Consider the following 21806-nt stretch of genomic DNA (forward strand, 5'->3'; position numbering starts at 1 on the left):
AAATAAGGACCGTATCACCCTCCAGGATCAGGCTTGTAATAGGAAATAACACATGTGATGCATGCTTGTAAAATACATACTCTGTTCATCTTAAAATAGATAATGTTTCAAAGTTAAGCATAAGTATTAGGTGAAAAATAAAATAATCATCTTATCCTTTTTAATACTATTTATTACGTGAGAAATAAGATTTGTATTAGGAAAAAAGTTACTTAATGGAGGAGGTAAAATTGAAAAATTTAGACTAAAATCATCTCAAAATTATAAAATGTCGTGTATTTTGAATATTTTATAAGATAGTAAAACGTCATTTTGATATGTGTAGTGGCAACATATTTGACTTGCCATTTTGCCATTTTGGGCACTGGTTTGAGTCCCATGAACAACAAACTTTCTAGTTTACTACAAGATCTTTAACTTTTCTCATGAGTCCTATTTTTAAGTGGCCGATGTTTAGTTTGATATGCATTCTTTTGGGATGGGCGTGGAGCGATCATAGTCTACTCTAGTTCAATTTATATAACTATACGATATGAGGTGAATAAATTGTCTAGTTAGTTAATTAAGTTAAACTAAAAGGATCTATGGATATCTATTGGTGCTCTATTCTCATCTCTAATTCTTTTGTATGCTAAAGTATTGTCGGGAGATCTTAGTCGCTAATGTTTTATCGGTGATTTATTTTCACCGGCAGGAAATGTCCAATTACACTAGAAATACTCTCGGCCATTTGAGGAAATTCTAAAGGAATGCACTAAACCATCGCTATCCCTCGGAAAAGTTGAAATCTTGTAGTTATTTCCTAAGAAATTTAAATTTGAATTAAAAACTTCGGCCGCTTTTATCTGGTTTCTGGTGCGATTCAATTTTTTTTTGGGAGAACTAAGAAGGTTTTCCCTCTCACAACAACGAACCGCTACCTTCAGTCCAAAACATTTTTGTATCAACTTTAATTTCTGTATGAATTTTATTCAATCTTGGTAACACTCATCTGTAAGGTTTTTTTGAACATATAATCCATCGTGTCAGCCAATTCAGGAATGATCGCTAGATTTGTTGATTTCTCACGTGAATTAGCCAATATGTGAAGCGCCGGTACGTACGTCCATACCGCGCCAAATTCTTTGGTTTTCAGGCCTTCTCATGGCCTGTTCTGAAGAAGCAACGATGGTCAAGAAAACCCCAACTACGTACACAGATCTAAGGGAATGGCCGTGCGTTGGTGCATGCCACGACCGCCAGAACGGAAGCTGTTTTCTGGCAATCCTTGTACCTGAACCTCCTAATCCGTTGCAACTTTCTCTCTGGATCACAGCAGCAATCCACCAAGAAAGCTTGCACACAACCCAGAAGGCTCCAACACGGCGGCAAAGGACAGAGCTGAAGATACACGTACGCTTGGCTCGATGCACCGGTGTGGAGTGCAAGGGTTTGCCATGAGAGGATGCGGCTGAAAACGGCCTGAGCCTGGGGATCAGGAGATACGGTGCTTAGTTTCACAAGTTTGGACAGGCTTTTTGTGGGCTGTAGCACGAGACAAAGCACAAAATTTTTACCTGTTATGGTGCTTGCATATAAATAAAGTCTGCAGGGTTTGTGCGGCGAGGTCCATTCGAAGCTAAGACAAGCAAAGCAACAGGGTGCAGCAGCTGGATAGGAGGCAAACAGTGCTTCAAAGGATCAAGAACTTGGTACAGTTCTGTACTTGCACCTGAAGAACCAATCTGTCAATCCAAAGGTGAGATCGAAGAACAGAACATTGGATATTTTTCCGAGTGTGTGACTATTTTCTTTGAGCTGCTAGTATCATGTGTGTCACTTTTCAGTTAGGTGGCAAGTGCCATATCTCAACGTTTCTGTTTGGAAGACATTGGACGTTGAACGTTAGAAATCCGTGTGCTTTGCAGAATTTGCATGATGGAAATGCGGATGCGCGCCGGAGAAGCCCTGAACATAGAGGAAGAGTACAACAACACGCTGCACACGCAATCCAATGCGCGCTTCATTTTTTGAGAACTTTTACGGTGCTCCATACTACCTATAGCAAGATGTAGTATAAATTTAATCCAACCGTCTACGTAATTGGATATTTTTGTAATTATTATATTTTCATTAAAATTACCCACCATGCCATTCAGGGGTATCGCCGTCATTTACCAACTGTATCTATCCTAATGCATACATGCACCTCCACTCGTCAAGCACCTCCACTCCGACCTCCTTCCTGATCTGCTCGTCCATGATCTCACGGTGCCGTCCCGCCAGCACTGCTGTGATGAAGAAGAACGCGAGGCTCCCGTCCTCCTCCTCCTCGTCCTCCAAAGGGTGAACGCCTTCCTCCCGATGAGCAGCTCCAGCACAACCATAGCGAAGCTGTACATGTCGCTCTTGCCGGTGAGCTGGCATGTCAGCAGGTACTCTGGGTCCAGCGTCTAGGTACCCCAGTGTCCCCTGGACAAGCGTGGCCACCGCCGCCTCGTTCGCCGGCGTAAGCCGCGACGCGCCAAAGTCAGACATCTTGGCCGCGAGGTCGCCATCGGGCAGGATGTTGGCGAACTTGACGTTGCGGTGGAGGACAGGCGGCGAGGCCGACGAGTGCATGTATGCGAGCGCGTTCACCGTGGACTTGGCCGCGATGCGGAGGAGCGCTCCCGGCGGCAGCAACAGCTTGCTCTCACCATCACCGTCGCCGCCGCCACCGTGGATGTGCCCATGGAGGCTACCGTTGGGGACGTACTCATAGACCAGCATGGGGACCTCGACCTCGAGGCAGCAGCCGAGCAGCTTCACCACGTTCCAGTGGTTGATCTGGGAGAGGATCAGCATCTCCCTCGCGAAGTCCCTGATCGGCTTTGCGTCGACCACCCTGGACTTCTTGACGGCCACAGTGGAGTCGTCGGCGAGGACGCCCTTGTAGACGACGTTGTGCCCTCCACAGCCAAGGACTTGAGCCTCCACGAAGCCATCGGTGGCCCTGTTGATCTCCTCCTCAGAGAAGATCTTGAACGCCACGCAGGAGCTGGCCAGGATTCCCAGCTGCTACTGCAGAACCGGTTCTAACAATTCGGGCCAGTCCATACGTTGAATCCATGATTTTACAAGTTATTACTTCCATACCATTTCTTTTTTTTCCAAAAATATCCTTATACTACTTATACTACTCCTATATACTACCGATACTACCTCTAGAGAATAGGTAGTATTCTAACCGATCTAGATCGTCCGAGCCAAAAAATGAATGGTTCAAATTATTTCGAGACCACCGTAAAATTTCTCCATTTTTTATGTCAAGTGGTGGGAGTATTGGGGTCTGTCTATTTGTCTTTCGAATGTTTTTTTGTGCAAATCATTCATTTTTTATGCCGTAGGATTGGAAATCAAACGTCAGGATAGCTAACAAGTGCCAACAATGAATAAACCAGCCCAAAGTTAACGGGCCCCATGACTTCTTACCAGGCTCGCAACCTCTTAATCTCAAAAAAAAAAAAAAACTCGCAGCTTCTTAATTGGAGCTCAAGTTTCTATTCCGTTAACGGGCTTGCAACTGAACCCGTTGTTCCGTAGTTTAACGGGGCCGCCACTAGAACCTGATGAACGGCCGAAAGAAGCAGTTTCACCGTATTGGGCTAAAAACTTCCCACGTACTGGGCTGCGCTACATAGAAATTCAGGAGTGCCTAACTATCAATAGATACTCTCTCTCAATAATAATAATAATAATAATAAAAGTGATCAAGGTATGCTAGCTTGGATGGAAAGGACGCCGGAGTACGCCCGAGCCCACTCTTGTTCGAACTAATCTCGACGTGGGTGCTCACGGGTTTTCCCCAATAGCTATTGCACCTGAGATTAGTTCGTATTAGACTAAGGTACATACGTGCATGCTCAATAATACTGTGTGTTCTCGCGTATTGAAGGTTTTGTGCTTTTTATTCTCATCCTACCGTGTGTATGTACGCGCACATGTGTGTATGTGTGATGTGTGTAGTGTGCATTCTTGTTGTATCATTGAAAAAAATCAATAAGGTCCGTTTTTTTCCTTCTTGTTTTAACTTGTGCTTGGCCCAAATGATGTTGGGCTGTGTAACCAACGGTCCTCCTTCGTTCCCAGGGACTTTTCTTCTATCTCATTCTCCTTTTTTTTTATGAACTTATCCTTCATTAAGCTTAGGAAAAGATTACAGATAAAACCAAGCTACCATCTAAAGCTACAAAAACTACATTATGCTGCAAAAGATAAAGCTACTCAAATTTGGAATGCTAAACATCATCTAATAATTATTATGGACTTTGTGCTAGCTGAGCTAGGGGCTGTTAGGTTTGACACCAAATTTTCCCTCAAGGCGAGCCTTACCAAAGTTTGGCACTACCAAAATTTGCTCGCCAATTTAGCCACCCATGGTTTGGTCCAACATTGCAAGGAAATGAACAAGAGTTTCAAGTGGGAGAGAGAATCTTGCCAAAGTTTGATAGCAAATTAACAAAATATTTGTCAAATTCCACCAAACGTGTAGGATAACTCATGCTTGTCGTGGCACCATTCAAAGACTCCCTCTGAGCTCGCGTGTTGCATGATCAGGTCACCGAGGTTCATCCAGGTGCTTATGTTGTTCAGAACTTCCTTATTTTTATCTATATTCCTTTATTTGTGTTTAACAAATTCTTTTATGCTGTGCTGCCACACAAGCAAATTAAATACATAATTGTAACCATCGACCAAAAAAATGGTGAATTTGCTTTTTCAAAATGTTGCATACGTCTTGCAAATTGTTGCTTAAGGTCGTTTTCAAAATTGTTACATTAGTACTCACAAATTATTGCTTTAGGGCTTTTTGGCATGTTACGCATGGCTTGCAAAATTGTTGCTCAAGACATTTTCAAGGTTGTTGAATTACGTTTCATGAATTGTTGCGTTAGATCCTTAAAAAAATGTGCATAGGTCTCACAAAAATTACTGCGTAAGGTTTCTTCAAAATTGTTGCATTAGGTCACGCAAATTATTGTTCTGTTCTTTTTATTTGGACATCTCTGTTACTCACAATCATTTTGTCCATGTTACAAGTACGAGCACGCAAATCCACATTATTCGAGTGAAAACCAGAACATTTCAACAAAGAAAGAATAAATATGATCCAGTACACAAACAAGTGCGCAGTATGCACACACTTATTCAAGCTTTGATTTGGTCTTGATACAAACACCTACGATCCAGAATTCCTAGGTATGGATCAGTCCAAATCAGAACCTGTCGCACACGAGTTGAAAGAACAAATTAAGCAGCGATGGTTCAGGCAGACACGCGATGCATTCAGTTCTGGCCATGCTTCTTGGCGTCCTTCTTCTCGTGGTGCTTGTGGAAGGCGAACCCGGCGGAGCCCACGGCGGCGACGGCGGCCACCTCCTCCTTGATCCGGTGGCCGTGCGCGTTCTCGGGGTCCTTCTTGGCCTTGTGCTTCTCATGCTGCAGTCCCACAGAAACAGATTCATATAAATCAAGAGCTGAACCGCGTAAACGAGTCTTGTACACTGATGCATCACGCGTGTGCATCATGTACAGTTCGAAGAACACGGATTATTACTTACCAGAGCATATGCCCCGGTGGCAATGGCGCCGAGCTCCCCGAGCTGCTCCATGTGCTTGTGGTGCTTCTCCTTCTTCTCGTAGTCGACCTCCCCGGAGTTCTCCTCCTCCTCCTCCTTGTGGCGGTGGAACAGGTGGTGGTGGTGCTTCTCCTCGGCCATGGCTCGTCGAAGCAAGATCAAAGGTTTCTCTGCAAATTTATCGAGGGAGAGGAGACTTCTTGGCTGATATAGAGACCCCATTGCCTAATGGCCGGTATTTATAGCGATGGAACGGATCCTGCAATGTCAAATTTTGCCCCTGCAACTATTCATCCATTGGCTAATAGGAGGGCATTTGAGGGAGTATACATGCTACTGTAATAATTTGGAAGACTGCATCAGAATGCCAAGTCAAATATTGGATGTGGCGGAGGATAGAACAGGGGTGGAGCTAGTCCAAATGGGGTGCTCTTTCCCGGCGTTACCTCATCATCCACACTTTTGAATTCAATTTGACTGAATTTGAAAATTTTCACCATAGTTATCTGAAGCATTTGTGTTTCAGTTGCAAGTGTTCGTGAACAGAGGGAGCGTACGGGAGACCAAACTTTTCACAAATTGGATTTACATAAGAAAAAAAATTCAGAAACGTGCTTTTAAAGTGTATATATTATAGGAGCTGATGGATGGACAGATGATTTATCTCTTGAATAGGATGGTGACTGGTAGATGGGGTTGGAATTCACATGACTGGTCTGGCTTACTTGGATATATTTTTTTCCACGGGAACGCGTGATCTTGCGCTGGAATTCAAAAGCTTCTCCGTGACCACGCGGAAAAATGTATCCAGAAGATTAGATGTGGAATGAAAGTTACAGGCTGTCCAAGCCAGAATAAAATGTACATTAAGTTTGGACATTTTTTTAATGGTAGGTAACATATCTGTTGTTATAATAACTTTATCGATCTCTAAATTAAGATTATGTTTGTTTTTTGCTTCTAATTCTATTTCTGCTACGTCTAGAAGTCAAAAACAAGAAGTCAGAACAAATGAGATTTTAGAGAAGTAGATTCTAAAAAAATCAGAAATTTAGGCCCCGTTTGGTTGCAAGAAACGTTTCAGATTCTCTGATGATTCTCTAGAATCTCTGCCAAACGCACTAAAACGTGAAACGTTTCACCTTGAATCACCTGAAACGTTTCTCATTTTTAACACTACGAGGAGAATCACCCAAAATGGTGTTTCACCCGTTTCTAGAATCACTCAGGTCATTTTTCTTCAAGAATCCGAATCCAGAATCCCTGCCAAACGTTTTCAGAAAATTGAGGGTGATTCACCGGAGAAACGTTTCCAGGAAGAATCCGAAACCGAAACGTTTCTAGAAGAATCTGGAGCCCTGCCAAACGAGCCCTTACTTATGAGAAAAATGAACTAAAGCTGATAAACTCGCTGAGAGACGCTTTTCTGAGAAGCTAGGTGTTGACAAGCAAAAAACATAGCTTTTAAAAAAAACTTAAAAATAGAAGCTCAAATAAACATGTTCTACAATTGAGAAACTCGCTAAGAGACGTTTTCTCGAAAAACTATTTGTAAAAATTAAAATCTATTTTAAAAACAGCTATTCAGATAAAAAACATAACTTTTAAAAAAATAAAAATAGAAGCTCAAACAAACCGACGTAATTCACCGGAGCCGGGGTGGTAAGATGATGCCGGTCCAAATGCTCCTCCACCGGTTGCCTTCGGAAATTCGCTCAAGTTTCTTAGGAGCCAAGGAAGAAGCCGACGTGCCAACTTGCCAATCAGGCTCGTGTTTAGCTTCTTTTCCGGCCGGATGGTGAGTACTCGTGAAGCCGTTGGTCCGTTCCGGCGTGCCAGTCGCCCAGGCAAGCTAGAATGGCCAATCATGAGGACTGGGAGGACTGTCATTGCCGTTAGTTTTGACCATGGTGCCCAATTGCTACGGGAGTCAGGATAGATGTTTATCTGCTACCGGGGGCTGCCATTGGCCAGGCCTGTGGCGGGCTGGGCAAGGCCTGTGGCAAGGCCTTGCAGTGCTCACGGAGAATATTTTCCGGCCGTGGCCCATGGGTCTGCATTCCTGCCTTAATATGGGTAGCTTTAAGATTCGTGCTCAGAGGGATTTGACGGCTGTCATGCACCTCTTTCTCTTCCTCCTCGTCGCCTCCTCTCAATCTCCCTCCAGACACCACATATCCAAAGCTTTGCCCCTCTCCCGTCGCCTCCTCTCGCTACCTCTCTCTGCCCTCTCTTATCACTACCACCGACGAGTTAGGGGTTTGAAGTTAGGGCTCAGGTGGGTTAAAGGGATGATCGAAGGTGGTGGTGCCATCGAAGCCGTAGGCATCAGGAGGGCGATGAGCGGGGCCGGCAGCAAGGGCGACTAATGGAAGGCATATTGGAGAAGGGTTAGCCGACAGTGGTCGTGGATTCAGCGGGACATGGGTGACAGCATGATGGATGAATCACCAAAGACAACAAAGAAGTCAAGGTGGAGAGGAAGAGGACGACATACAAATTTTGGCTATATTGGACTGACCAATTTGATGGACGGAGTCAGTCGATTGCTATATAGATGCCCTCCATGAATGGCCTGCACGGGTGTCTGTATTCTGTTGCCTAACATTACATGCCAAGCTGGCAAAACTTTTATCGATAATTGGTGAACCGCCGATCTTACGATCTTGTAAAAGATATGTGGGATGCTTCAAGTAGACGAATCAAAGAACACACAGAGCGAGTTTTATACAAGTTTAGGCTTCCTTTAGGATAATAGTCATACATCATGTTTGTCTTGTATTAATCTCTGAGATTGTTAAAGGAGGTGCATGGTTAGCCTAGTTGGATCTAACCTAGTCAGACGGTTTCCTTACGTGTAGTCAGGGGGAGATGCTAATATAGATCTAACTGCGAAAAGCTTGGTGGATGCGGAACTTCCACATGCTTCAATGTCGTGTGATGGCTTGTATCGAATAACATTTACTTGTCCACCACAGGGTCCCAGGCTCCGCATATACCCCGAGAATTATGGAAAACTCTGGGGCCAGGCCCAATGAGGAGCGGAAGAAGCAGTTGCCTGGGTGCTGGCCACACTGAAGGCATACTACCAGAACATCGACACTGATATTCTCCAGGAGGACTTCCACAGGGGAGACAGATGAGGAGTCGGTGCAAAAGGTGGAGAAGATGCTTGGGCCGGCCAAGGCTTATGTGGACACGATGGACTTCAGACTTGGGTCATCGCCTTAACTTTTCATACTACAGTTTGTAATAAAGAACTCGATAGCTTGTTAGACTTTTAGGAATTTTTATCTTAAATGCTTTGCCTTTGACGAGAGTACCCGGTGTTGGATGCGTTCAACAACATATCATGATATACTTACTTACTTCTTTCTTCGATTAGTTCAGGACGCGTTAGTCACTAGTCAGAGTGCTTATTATGGTCAGCCTTAGGTCCGCTTTAGAGGAAGGCATCATAGCCCCTGGTCACTTATGGAACGCGATAAGGAACCTTTTCGCTACCATGAAGTCGCAACGTAACGATCCTTTCCTTCTTGTTAGAATCAACTTTCAGAATGTACGCAATATGTCGTTTTCAGTTTCTAATATTAAGTACTTGTTAAGCCTCTGACTGTCTGCCCGGAAAGGTTTTTCAGGTAGACAGTCTACATTAAAAAAATGTAATAAAGTGAAAAGAGCTCATATTGCCTTTAGGTCGTAGAAAAAGCTTTTCGCCACCACAAGTGCGCATGGTATGAGGTTCCTGAGAGGCGACTTATCCTGTTGTCGGGCATTTGAATGCGCGAGAAGAAAAGTAAGACAAAATGAATTCAAGCGACTTTCTAGGCAATATGATCTTTATTATTACGAAGGTACTATTAGTATTTATACTTGGAACTTACAGAGTTAATTGACGATCCATGAGCTATTGTAGACCTAATATCTTAAACCTAAATAAAGCAGACTAGATTAAGCCGATAAGCAGGGACCCTTCTACTTCTAGGGTAGCGTAGCACTATTACATGGGTTCTGAACTAGTCGTAAACCAGATCCCCAGGTTGTCGGGTTTGCTCGTCGAAGCGTTGTAGCCGTGGTCACGATGTAGGCTTCTCGTTTACCTTGATCCTTGAGCTCTTGGGTTCCTTGCCGGGTCGGTGTTGAGACGTCATATCGAGACTTCGCTTGTCACAGTGGAGACCTACCTTAGGGCAACCCTGAATGGTAATGACCCTTTTGGGTCCTAGGATCTTCACACACTAGTAAGCAAAGTGCGCGGTTGCCATGGACTTGACCAAAGTTGTTCGTCCCAAGATGTTGTTGTTCGCCGTCTTGAAGTTGACTATATCGAACATATTTTTTTTTCTATCCAAAAGTTGTTATGTTTTCCGAAGGTAACGGGTAGTGATATCTGACCGATGGAAGTGGCCGAGGACCCGAATACTATGCTGTGGAAGGCTTATGAGTTTCGGGCTGTGGCCCATGGATCTGCACCGTACGTGCACGTTGTAAAGCATTAGTAGCTATAGTATTGAGATGTAGGCATTTCTTTTACCCTTTTGTTGGAGCATGTTCATCCAAAGCATGAGAAAAGCCCACATCTACGATCTACCATATTTTTGGGCTCATGTCTTTAAAATAAGAAATGATGTGTGTTCTCCAATGAGCATAATTTGTGCCATCAAATAAAGGTACCTCATTGGAGAGTTCTATACAACTAGTCGTCATCCTTTTCTCTCGGGATGGTTAAGTCCACTAAAAAGAGAGACCAAGCTCTGATACCGCTTGTAGGATCAAGGAGGCCGACTAGAGGGGTGGGGGTGAATAGGCGGTTCTAAAAACTATCTATCAATTTAACTGATAAAAATACGGAATTAAAATGATCGGTTATACCACATATAAAACCCTCAAACTCTATGTCTCAACAAAGTGACCAATTCTATGTCTATGTCAAGGTTTGCAACCTAGGGTGACATGTAAGCAATTATGGTTCTAGAAATATAAATCACACAAGGTAAATTGTATGAAAGTAAAGATCACAACATAGAAGTAAATAGCACGAGAGATGACAACCAAAGTTTATCCCGTGGTATCGGTGATTTGCTGATCACTCCTAATCCACGTTGAGGTGGGTTCAAACCTTTAATCGCTCCTCTATCAAGTATGCAATTCTCACCACGAGAAGAGGCTCCTCACGAGCAACTTGATCTTGAGTTGATTAATCCAATGAACCACTCATTACCTCGATTCCACTAGAGTTTCACTTTACCTCTCCGGCAAGGCATGCACAAAGCCTCTCACAATCACCACCGTGGCTCCTTCACAAGCTTCTTTGAAGGGATCAATGGCGCAACCACCTCCAAGCCATCTAGAAGGCGGCAACCTCCAAGGGTAATAAGCCAAGACGAACTCGACTCTCACCAAGTGCCTAAAGTTCAATCTCTAATGCAAATGCACTTGACACTTACCTCACAACCCTCTCTTTGTGCAACACATGCACAAATGTGTGGGGAGAACTTTACTTAGCTCAATGATGCTTAATAGGGGCAACAATAGCTTCCCAAGCCACTAGACACGGAGTATTTATAGGCTACAACCCGAAATATAGCCGTTACCCAAAGTCTGATATCTCTGCGCATCTAGCAGTCAGACTGCAGTTCACCTGACGGTCAGACCGCCATTGGACCAACGACTCTAAACTAGTCGTTACAGCATTTTCACCTTTCCAGCGGTCAGACCAACCCACTTGGTGGTCGGACCGCCACCTTGGCGGTCGGATCGTCATCCGCTCCAGGAAAACGGAGGTTCTCTGCAAGCTTCGGCGGTCAGACTGTCCTCCTTGGCGGTAGGACCGCCACCCGATCCAGAGAGATGAGAGTTCTCTGTTAGTTCCAGGAGTCAGACCGCCCATCTTGACGGTCAGACCACCACCCTGGCGGTTAGACCGGAATTCTTGGCGGTCATACCGCCACTCCCAGAACAGCATTACCGATACTCAGAGAAATGGCAATAACTTTTGAACCCGATGTCCGATTTAGGTGATCTTAGACTCTACGGAAAGCTTATTCAGAGGGCTACACATCCCAACTAATTATTTGACCTCAAAACCATTGGATCAAACTTAAAACATAGTCCAAAGATCCACCATAATGAAAACTACATGAACCTTAAACTTTTGCAAAACAAATTTGCAACCTAAAGATTCCATGCGGCCAAGGGTTAATGCATTCACAATGTCAACTTGCAAACCACCTTTGCAAACTTATTGACATGCCATACGGAGTAGGAACATGAACTTGAGCTACTTGCAAAACTGTCGGTGGATGAACACCGCAAGCAAGGATCCTGAGGGACCCCTTTTGAGATTCGGCCGGGGGGCTGGTCCTGGAACTACCTAGTACGTGGGGTTAATATGTGTGGGACTTAGGTGGGATAAATCATCGTCGGCTGGTAGAAATAAATGCACCAAGGATTTAGACAGGTTCAGGCTATACGGAGGCGTAATACCCTACTCATGTGGGTTCTGTATGTTATCAATGCTCTTCGGATGTCTCTATGTCTTTCTCGATCTCTAGCTCTCTCATTTTTCTCTGTGTTACCAGGTCCCCTTTCTACGAAGTGCTCCCCCCCTTTTATCTACCGGGGGGAGGCCCTCCAGGGAGTGCCCAGAACAAAGGCACAAGTTCTCGTAAACAATAAATGGAAAGCGACCATCATGAGTCTACAGTTGATGTTACAGAGGGTTGAAAATACATCCCTCGGACGGTCCCATCAGTCTTCACGTCACAGCTTTAGCAGGCGCAGGGGCACCCATCAGTTAGCCTCTGAGTACTCTCTCATGCCCGTCTGGTCAGAGTAGGTCTGACACGGTCTGATACAACAGGGTGATAAGCGATAAGCCTCAAGCCCATCGAAGATATCTTCAAGCTGTCTTTCTTTATGGGCCCCACGAGGGGACATGCGATGGGACTCGAGAACCCCGGATCCCATATCACCGACAAAAACCCATTTGCAAACTATAGCAACCTACCAAAGAGAGTATGCACATACAAGATTGAGCTTATCAACACATGATAAAAATCAAGCAATCATCAAGACCCCTCTTAATAGTACGGCATTTATCCTATCAATCTGGTCATTTCTCTTCTCTAATCACCATTGAATGGCAAAAGAAAATACCCTACATTTTATACCTTTGCCTTGAGCTAGCCATCCCGTTGGACTTGACGAACACATCATCCGAGTCCCGATATTTCTTCTAGCCTTGTCATCAACTCTTCACTTGAGCTTGATGACGATGTTCATCCTCACTTCCTATCTCGATCATCTCTTGATCTTTCCGAAGCTTGATGAAGTTCTCGTGATTGCTTCTCGTGCACCAAGTATGGAAGACTTTTCTTTTCACATCATCTTCATCCGGTTCACCACCAAGGTATGAACCGCAAGTATCAAAAACACAAATTGTCCACTAAGCTTGTATTAATCTTGCTCTTCCAACTCGGCACATTGAATATCTCAATTCAATATTTGCCTTCATATGGAACCTAACCCTAACTTACTCTCAAGCACATAGCACATGAGTTAGTCCATAAAACTCAATTAAAAATACAATACCTTTAGTTACTTGATCTCCACAAGTATTTTTGTCTTCACGCTTATTGTCAATATTCTTGAGACCATCCTCAAACTCCGAGATCTCTTCTCACTTAAGATTATTCTACATCACATGAGCATCACCTAGAGCTCAATGAATTTGATGCATCTCTTTGATCTCATGACATTCCTCAACGAATCCATGCTTCATCACTTACACATCTCTTATGGAACAACCTACAAATAATTCTCAACATAATTGTTAGTCCATAGTATTGTCATTACTTACCCGAGCATCACCTCTTACTCATTCTTCTTGATGCATCTCTTTTGATCACATGACATTGCTCGATGAATCCATGATCAATCCTTCATGCAACACCTGTGAAACAACCTACTAACAATTCTCAACACAATTGCTAATCCATAGGTATTGTCATTAATTACCAAAACCACACCTAGGAGCTAGATGCACCTTCACACATGAGCCTCAAGGAGGGATGGGGAAATTGTAGGATCGAAAGTGGTGACTACAGGGGGGGAGGGGGTGAATAGGCGTCTCAACAATTTCTTGCGGAATAGATGGCCTTCTCCTCTTTTTAATAACCAAACGCAGCTCAAACCTTGAGCGGAAGCAAAATACTTAGAGAGACAAAGCAAGATGGAAAGTTTCATGCAATATAACTCCACGGATGGTATATGAACTATAGGTTCCATTTAAAACCATTCCATGTGTCTTTGTGCCCAAAAGCTCGCAACTTTGAGGATGGACGAAACAAAGAGAAGATCACCGGGCAAGTAAACTCTCAAAGATGGTGATCTAGAGAAGGGAATTCAAGATCCTATCATATATGCATGTGTATGTGTATTCTATGCCTCTATTATTAAGAAAAACAACTTCCCAAAGTGTCAAAATTTCAGCTCAAAAAGAAAAACAAAAATCAACAACAAAACACCAAGAACTTGCAAAGTTGTAAGAGAACCAATAGAAGGAAACTAGAAAGATGAGAATTCAAGCATATGCAAAAACTTAAACTTCATTACTCAAAGAGATCAGCTCTATTTTAGACGGATTACAAAGATTTTATCTCTAAAAAACTCTTAACTATTACATAGACTAAGCATTCCTCTCTCTCCCCCCTTTAAAACCCTAGCACAAGGCTCTCCTATGGATGGCTCGAGAGGGGACTCTTTCCAACCAGCCATACTCCTCTATTTATAACCTAGGAAACTTGATCCATAAGTTTCCTTGTCTGTTCCCAAAATACCCCTCTCTTGTAGTACACTCCTACCTAACACCGGATGCATTTTGGTCCATTTTCTCCTCCACCCATCGAACGACCGTGGCGTCTTCACGACTTAGCTTCGGCTTGACGCAAGCTTCGAGATGATCCACGTGGACCTCCAATCCTCCTACGGTTTTGTGACCAAACTGCAAAACCCTAGCATGCTTCTGAAAGCGTGACTAGCTATCACTTGCTTCCACCTGAAGCAAGCGCTCCGATGATGACATGTGTCCTCTGTTTTGCAATCTTAACCGTCGGCAAGTCTCTCCCGCTCTCGATCACTCCGGTCGCCTTGTCACTTGCACCGGTATTTCCTTCGCTTTATCAACCATCATCTCTTTCCTTGCTTGACCTTCACGTGTACCGCTAGGATCATCCTTGATTCCGCCTGGCCTCCTTGATCGTCCAGCACCAAGCATCCCGCTTAGCCCCAATCACTTGCCATCGACCGCCAAGTTGCATCCATCACCTGCACACTATGAGACCAGCAAACATGCATATCCAGAACTATATAACATCATCACATGTTAGTCCATATCGAAATCAAGTTGAAAAAGATCAGATGTAACAAAAATGTGAACACCGGACCATCCGATGAGTACAACTCCACTGGAACCCAGTTTGCATTCCACTCTGGAAAAATAGTCTGGTGATCATAAAATCCTAACACCGGACAATCCAGTGAATACCTCAACAATTGCCTTAGAACTAAAAATCTCCGGTGATACTCTTCGGTGTTCACATCTGGCGCCTTCAACTTTTCCTCTGCGCTAAATAAGCTCCGGTGCGCAACATTGAACACACTGGACCATCTGGTGAGACCATTTTACCAGACATAATATTTTTGAACATTCTCTAGAAAAATTAGTCCGGTGCTCACTCTCACCCACAACGGACCTTCCGGTGAATAAATTTTTCTCTACCTCTAAGCCGAAAAGCTCTGGTGCTCACATCTATGACACACCGGACTATTCGGTGAGATCAAGAACCCACACACCGGATGTTTCAGTGAGGTATTTTTTCCAGACTTTGAAACAGTCTGCTCCAATTCAATCTTTGGTTAGCTATAAACAAGATCACGCACAAACATGCTCATGCTAACCAAAATAATCTCAAATCTAACGTTGTCAATGGCTCATCATACCTAAACCAATGCACATTTCACCTTGGTTTCCTAGAAATTCCTATGCATATTTCAATAGACGTTTGCCTTAATATGGGGTAGCTTTAAGATTCGTGCTCAGAGGGAATTGACGGCTGTGATGCACCTCTTTTTCTTCTTCCTCCTCGTTGCCTCCTCTCAATCTCCCTCCAGACACTGCATCTTTGTAGCTTTGCCTCTCTCCTGTCGCCTACTCTCGCTACCACTCTCCGCTGCCGCGTCTCTGCCCTCTCTTGTCACTACCATTGACAAGTTAGGGGTTTGGAGTTAGGGCCCAGGGTGAGTTAGAGGGATGGTCGGAGGTGGTGGTGCCATCGAAGCCATATGCGTCAGGAGGGTTAGAGGGATGGTCTATTGGAGAAGGGTTAGCTGGCGGTGGTCGCAGGTCCAGCGGGACAGGGGTGACAACACGATGAATGACTCACCAAAGACAACGAAGAAGTCAAGGTGGAGAGGAGAGGATGACATATGAATATTGGCTATATTGGGCTGACCAATTTGTTGGACAGAGTCGGTCAACCACTATATAGATGCCCTCCAAGATTGGCATTGAAGGGATCGGTGACGTCCTAAGAGAGAGGTGAATTAGGACACTTAGAACTATTTTGGCTTCAAAAACAATACAAGATAAACCTATATCATATTCTATTTAGATGTCTTCTAGGTTTATCTAGTATGTCTACTCTACCGATCAAAGTGCTTGTAACCTATTTAAGAAGGTAAATTATAAGAATATAAATGGGGAAACATAAATAGGGTAGAGAAAGCAAACTCGGCACAATGATTTTTCCTATGGTATCGATGGCATTAATGCTGCCTCTAGTTCATATTGGAGCTCCACAAAGGATATGCTCCCGGTCGGCACCCAATCACGGCTCTTGAGCCACCAAGTCATAAAGACAAGGCCTCTACCCGGATGAGCCACCGAGCCACCAAGGCAAGCTCTCACCGCTAGCTTCTTTTCCGGTTCCTTGGCGCCTCGATCACTTTAGAGCTTGAGCCACCAAGGCAAGGGTCTCCGCGTCCCCACACAATCGCCTTGCCACTGTTCCACACCAAGTCAGAGGGTTAACAAGCTTGCCGGCGAGTCACCAAGACTCCAATGTGCCAGCGTACCACTTGGTATAAGGTTGGATCACTCCTGATCCACTCTCTATGCAGCAATCACCTAGCAAAACTCTTTCTAGGCTTATAAACACTAATCACTCACTAATCTTATGCTTAATCACGTTGGATAATCACTTTAAACACTTTGATCCGGATGATCCGGTGAGAACACAAGTACTAACACCGGATCATCCGGTTAGTACACTCTCACAAACTAGCCGTTGGAACCCCACTCAAGCCTCTGTGAACACCGGACACTCCGGTGTATACTTTATCTCCATCACCAGATTATCCGGTGAGTTATTCTGAGCCATCCGAGTCTTTCCCTCATCTCTGTGTAAATTGCTCCGGTGTTAGCATCTAGTGAATATCACTTCATCATCGGACTATCCAATGAGTTGACCTCAGTTAACCGAGTCAATGCAACCCTCTCTGGAAATAATGCTCCGGTATGCACAATCTTCATCACCGGATCATCCGATGCATTGAACTTTGTTCTACCTCTTTGCACTGTTTATTGTCCAGAGTGTGCAACACATTGATCACCGGACCATCCGGTGCTTTGATCTTCAACTTCAATGGCTGCAACCTTCTCTGGACAAAATGCTCCGGTGTGTATCTTCTCTGATCACCAGACCTTCCGGTGAGGTCTTTAGGCCTCTCTCACCTTTGTCAAATATGCTCTGATGAGTTCAACACCTAGAGCATCAGACCATCCGGTGAGGCAAATCTTCCTGAGACTTCTTCAATTCAATCCAACTTTGTCCTGAGTGCGGTGACTTCTTCATGTATTGCATCTATGAGATCTACTAACATATATTATTGAAAAACATGTTAGTCGATTATATTAATATTAATCACCAAAATCACAATCATGGTCTAATAGGGCTATTTTCGCTACAATATCCCCCTTTTTGGTGATTGATGACAACACAACCAAAGCAAGTGTCAAATAATAAATGATACCAAATGTAAAGATCATAAGCGAGAACAAAGTCTTCGCACATTACTTGAAAGCATGTTCTTAACAATTAGTCCTCCTTTGTTGTGGCTCTCTCTTTCTCTATTGCCACTATCTCCACTAAACGACCTATGCAAGAGATTCTCTTTTATCAATTTAGGCGTTTAGCATCTTTTCTTCTCCTCATTTGTCAACTTCGACATTCCTAGATGTCTTGCTTATTGCTACAATCTCCTCACATTGTTCATCTTGCTTTAATCTTGCTTTCGTCATCAAAATTCTCCCCCTTTGTCAACAATATCTCAAAAAGGGTTATAAACACATGTTGAACTTAAGGGAAAAATATTAGGACACATGGGAGAGAGCTTCACAAATCATAGTCTAATAAAAGGATACCAATTATATGGATATCACTACAAATGAATGATACCAATTGTAAGCTATGAAAGCACATGGATCATAATTTATGAAACTCACATAATATAGTCTAAACTCCCTTTATATGTGTGCATACATACAATGAGAAAGAAATATATGCACAACTAGACAATATGTCAAGATAGTAAGTTTAAGCTATATTATGCATGGAGGTAGCTTAAATGAATAAAAGATTTGACAATAATATCAATGAGGCATTTAAGCATTATATATCTTCGGAGACATATTAATTGCTTCATGAGACTACAAAAGATACAACTTGGAACATGTGTTAGTCTCAAAATCACAACCTATAGGATATACTTCTCATAAATATATGCACACAAGTGTTGAATACTTGTGAGATATATATGCACTTGTTATTGATAACAATGAGGATTTATCCTATAGATTAGATCATGGCACATAAAATATACTAATTGTAAAAACTAGTGCCATGTAAAGAACCTACAACTAATAAACCATGTAGATTACTCATGGGTTAGAGATAAACACAAGCAACCTATCATACAAAAACCTACACTAGGCATTGCAATAAATTGAAATAAACATATGCAATAAATTGAAATATACATATGCAATCCTAGACGAGGCAAATAAGCTAGAAGCAAAAAACAAAATGCATGAACATACATCTAGCTACCATTTACCTATTTTACCTTTGGATAGAAATTTGGGTATATGATGATCATAATCTTCATCAATGCACCCATCTTGTACACTTGGTTTTTTTTTCTTAAACCTTCACTTTATGTTGTGAGATAAGTCTCTAAATCCCCATAGCAGCTTGGGGTTTTAAGTCTTCTTTGAAACCCAAACCGATTAGAGTCCTTTTACATTGGTGATGACTTCCTTGGGCACCTAAATGGGTTGGTTTCACGCCAATCCTTTTTCCCAACTATGTGTGCAACCACCTTACCATTGTTCTTCTTCTTGAGCTTGAAGTGGTTGCCTTTTATCTTATTCTTGTAGTTGGGCTTGGTGTAGAGGTTAGAGATCTTGTTGGAGAGATTCGCCATTTTCTTCTTTTTTTTGGTCTTCTTCTTCACTTGTTTGCATTAGAAGGACTTGTGACCTTCTTGATGGCATTTGAAGCATGTCACGGTAGACCCCTCTATAAGCTTGCTCATCATGGTTGCACGGTTATCTTGAGGAGGTTGGACATGTCTGTCGGTGTATTTAGAACCAGGGGTCCCTAAGTCCCGAGGCCAGACCGGCCGTCCACCACATATCACCACCCTGCAAGATAGGTAGAAACAGAGTGCTCGGGAGAGAGTGCTCGGGGCTGCACGTGGCAGCCCCCGAGGACTCGGTGCCCCGAAGGTCCCACTGAAGTGCTCGGGAGAGAGTGCTCGGGGCTGCACGTGGCAGCCCCCGAGGACTCGGTGCCCCGAAGGTCCCACTGAAGTGCTCGGGAGAGAGTGCTCGGGGCTGCACGTGGCAGCCCCCGAGGACTCGGTGCCCCGAAGGTCCCACTGAAGTGCTCGGGAGAGAGTGCTCGGGGCTGCACGTGGCAGCCCCCGAGGACTCGGTGCCCCGAAGGTCCCGCCGAAGTGCTCGGGAGAGAGTGCTCGGGGCTGCACGTGGCAGCCCCCGAGGACTCGGTGCCCCGAAGGTCCCACTGAAGTGCTCGGGAGAGAGTGCTCGGGGCTGCACGTGGCAGCCCCCGAGGACTCGGTGCCCCGAAGGTCCCGCCGAAGTGCTCGGGAAAGAGTGCTCGGGGCTGCACGTGGCAGCCCCCGAGGACTCGGTCCCCAGAAGGTTCGCGCAAGCTCGTTCAAAGACTCGAAGGGCCCCGTCGTCAGGGTGTCATCCAGTCAAGGGCCCGATGCCGCATTTAATAGGCGCGCGTGGCCTGACATTCTGACATCCTGACATTCTCGGCTGCCCACGCCCCAGTGTCAGACCCTGCCATGCACTGGCAGGGGGGCGTGGGTTCATTAAATGCACGGGTCCCGTCCCGTTTTCACCTGCGCGTCTCGGGATAACGCTGCCAGAATCGAAGCGTTCGGCCTGCCACCCTGCCCTGGCAAGAGAACAAGACAGGGTGGGCGCACCGGGCACCTCTGAGGCTGTCCGGTGGGCCCTTTTCATAGCACCCCAAAGCTCCCGCGGCGGCTGGTGGTTGAATGCGCGCCGCCTTTCCTCCACCGCCCCTGTCACTTCGCGAAGATGAAATGATTACGCCTTTCTCCGTGGCACCTGGGCATTCGCGTCCCCTCTTTCCCATTCAGGATATGTCGAGGTCGGCACACCTATAAAAGGAAAGGATGGAGAACACTGGAAAAGAGAGGAAGGTCAGTCGAAGGACAAGAAAACAACCGCCCCCGATCACAAGACGATCAAGAGACCAGATAGCCAACAACCTCCGGTGAGCCAGGCGAAAGATAGATCGATAGACTTTCGAACCAGCTCAAGTTAAGCTAGAACATAAGAGCCTCCAGCTCTTTTGTAAACAGTTCTCCTCTTAGAACCAGATATATCCTTGAAGAATTCCTCTTCAAGGATAGATATAGCACTCATACAGGAGTAGGGTGTTACGCCTCCGTGCGGCCCGAACCTGTCCAAAAACCCGGTGTACCCGCCAGCCATCGCATTTACTTCCGTTCCCGCTCATTTCCCACACAAGCTTTTCCAGGATCATCCCCCCGGCCGAATCTCTAAAGAGGGGTCTCTCGGGATCCCTGCGACAGGAGTTCACTCTCCGACAATGTCCTTTGCCCTTTAAACTCGCCAAGTTCTTCTTGAACTTCTTCACTCTTGCTTAAGCTCATCATTCTCTTGTGCAATGAGGTTGTTAGATAATTCTACAAAAATATTCTCAATACATTTTTGATTGCAAAGGGGTGAGCTAGATAAATTGATTAAATCATCACAAGAAGTGAAAGCATCTACCTTATTATTGAAATTAAATAGAGAGGTAGATTGCTTCAAATGGACCTTAGTTTCAGATTCAATGCACTCAAATTTAGCTTTAACCTCTTCATGCTCCTTGTTTAGCAAATTGAATTTGCATAATAATTATTCATAATTAGAAACAAAGATAACATGAGTGTCATTAAGTGCATTGAACATCTTAAGCTCTTTAAATTGTTTCTTAATGGTACCTTGTTGCTCATTGATTAAATGAAAGAGTTCATCATAGGAGGTAAAATCCTCATCGAATTCATTACCACTTACATTGCTATCCATACATTTAGGCACGAGGCACTTTTGTGATGACTTACGTGATGACGACATTGAGGAAGAGCTTCTCTTGGAGGAATGGATGGTGATGCTCTCATCACTTGAGCTAGAATCTTCATCATCACCCATCCATCTTTCTATGCTAGCAAGTATCTTGGCTCTCCCCTTTTGTCTTACTCTTCTTGATCTTGGTCTTCTTTTCCTTTTTACTGTGATAAATTGCTTTGACTAAGTTATTCATAGAGATTGGATGATTAATCTTGGTATTGATCTTCTTGATATTTTTCTCCACTTGTGAGATGAGCTTGATAACTTCGGGATCCATCTCTTTATCGCTTGAGATGCTTTGCTCATCTTCTTTATAGCTCTCTTCATCTTCATCTCCATCATATTCACTTGAGCTTGACTCTTGCTCTTATCTCCTCATCCTTGCCTTCACGTGTTAGTATTGAGCTTGCTTACTTGTGAGAGTAAGGTTCTTGACGTCAGATGAG

The 21806-nt window shown here is 44.2% G+C and overlaps 1 protein-coding gene and 1 pseudogene across 1 annotated transcript; both read right to left on the minus strand.

Annotated features, from left to right (window-relative positions):
• Positions 1 to 2166: 2166 nt before the first annotated feature.
• LOC133925474 (putative wall-associated receptor kinase-like 16) lies at positions 2167 to 3443 on the minus strand (annotated as a pseudogene).
• Positions 3444 to 5104: 1661 nt separating this feature from the next.
• On the minus strand, positions 5105 to 5832 carry LOC133924205 (abscisic stress-ripening protein 3-like). The gene is made up of 2 exons (XM_062369642.1): positions 5583 to 5832; positions 5105 to 5460 (listed from the first exon to the last, which is right to left on the minus strand). Exons 1-2 carry the CDS (start codon positions 5820 to 5822, stop codon positions 5308 to 5310), a joined length of 393 nt encoding a protein of 130 aa, XP_062225626.1. The 5' UTR covers positions 5823 to 5832; the 3' UTR covers positions 5105 to 5307.
• Positions 5833 to 21806: the final 15974 nt, after the last annotated feature.

Source organism: Phragmites australis, chromosome 7 (assembly GCF_958298935.1).
Source record: "Phragmites australis chromosome 7, lpPhrAust1.1, whole genome shotgun sequence".
Lineage (NCBI taxonomy): Eukaryota > Viridiplantae > Streptophyta > Magnoliopsida > Poales > Poaceae > Phragmites > Phragmites australis.

Coding starts and splice junctions, on each gene's coding strand:
- LOC133924205 (XM_062369642.1), bottom strand. CDS start 5,822: ATGGGGTCTCTATATCAGCCAAGAAGTCTCCTCTCCCTCGATAAATTT. Junction 5,461..5,582: donor CCACCGGGGCATATGCTCTG/GTAAGTAATAAT, acceptor GTGGGACTGCAG/CATGAGAAGCACAAGGCCAA.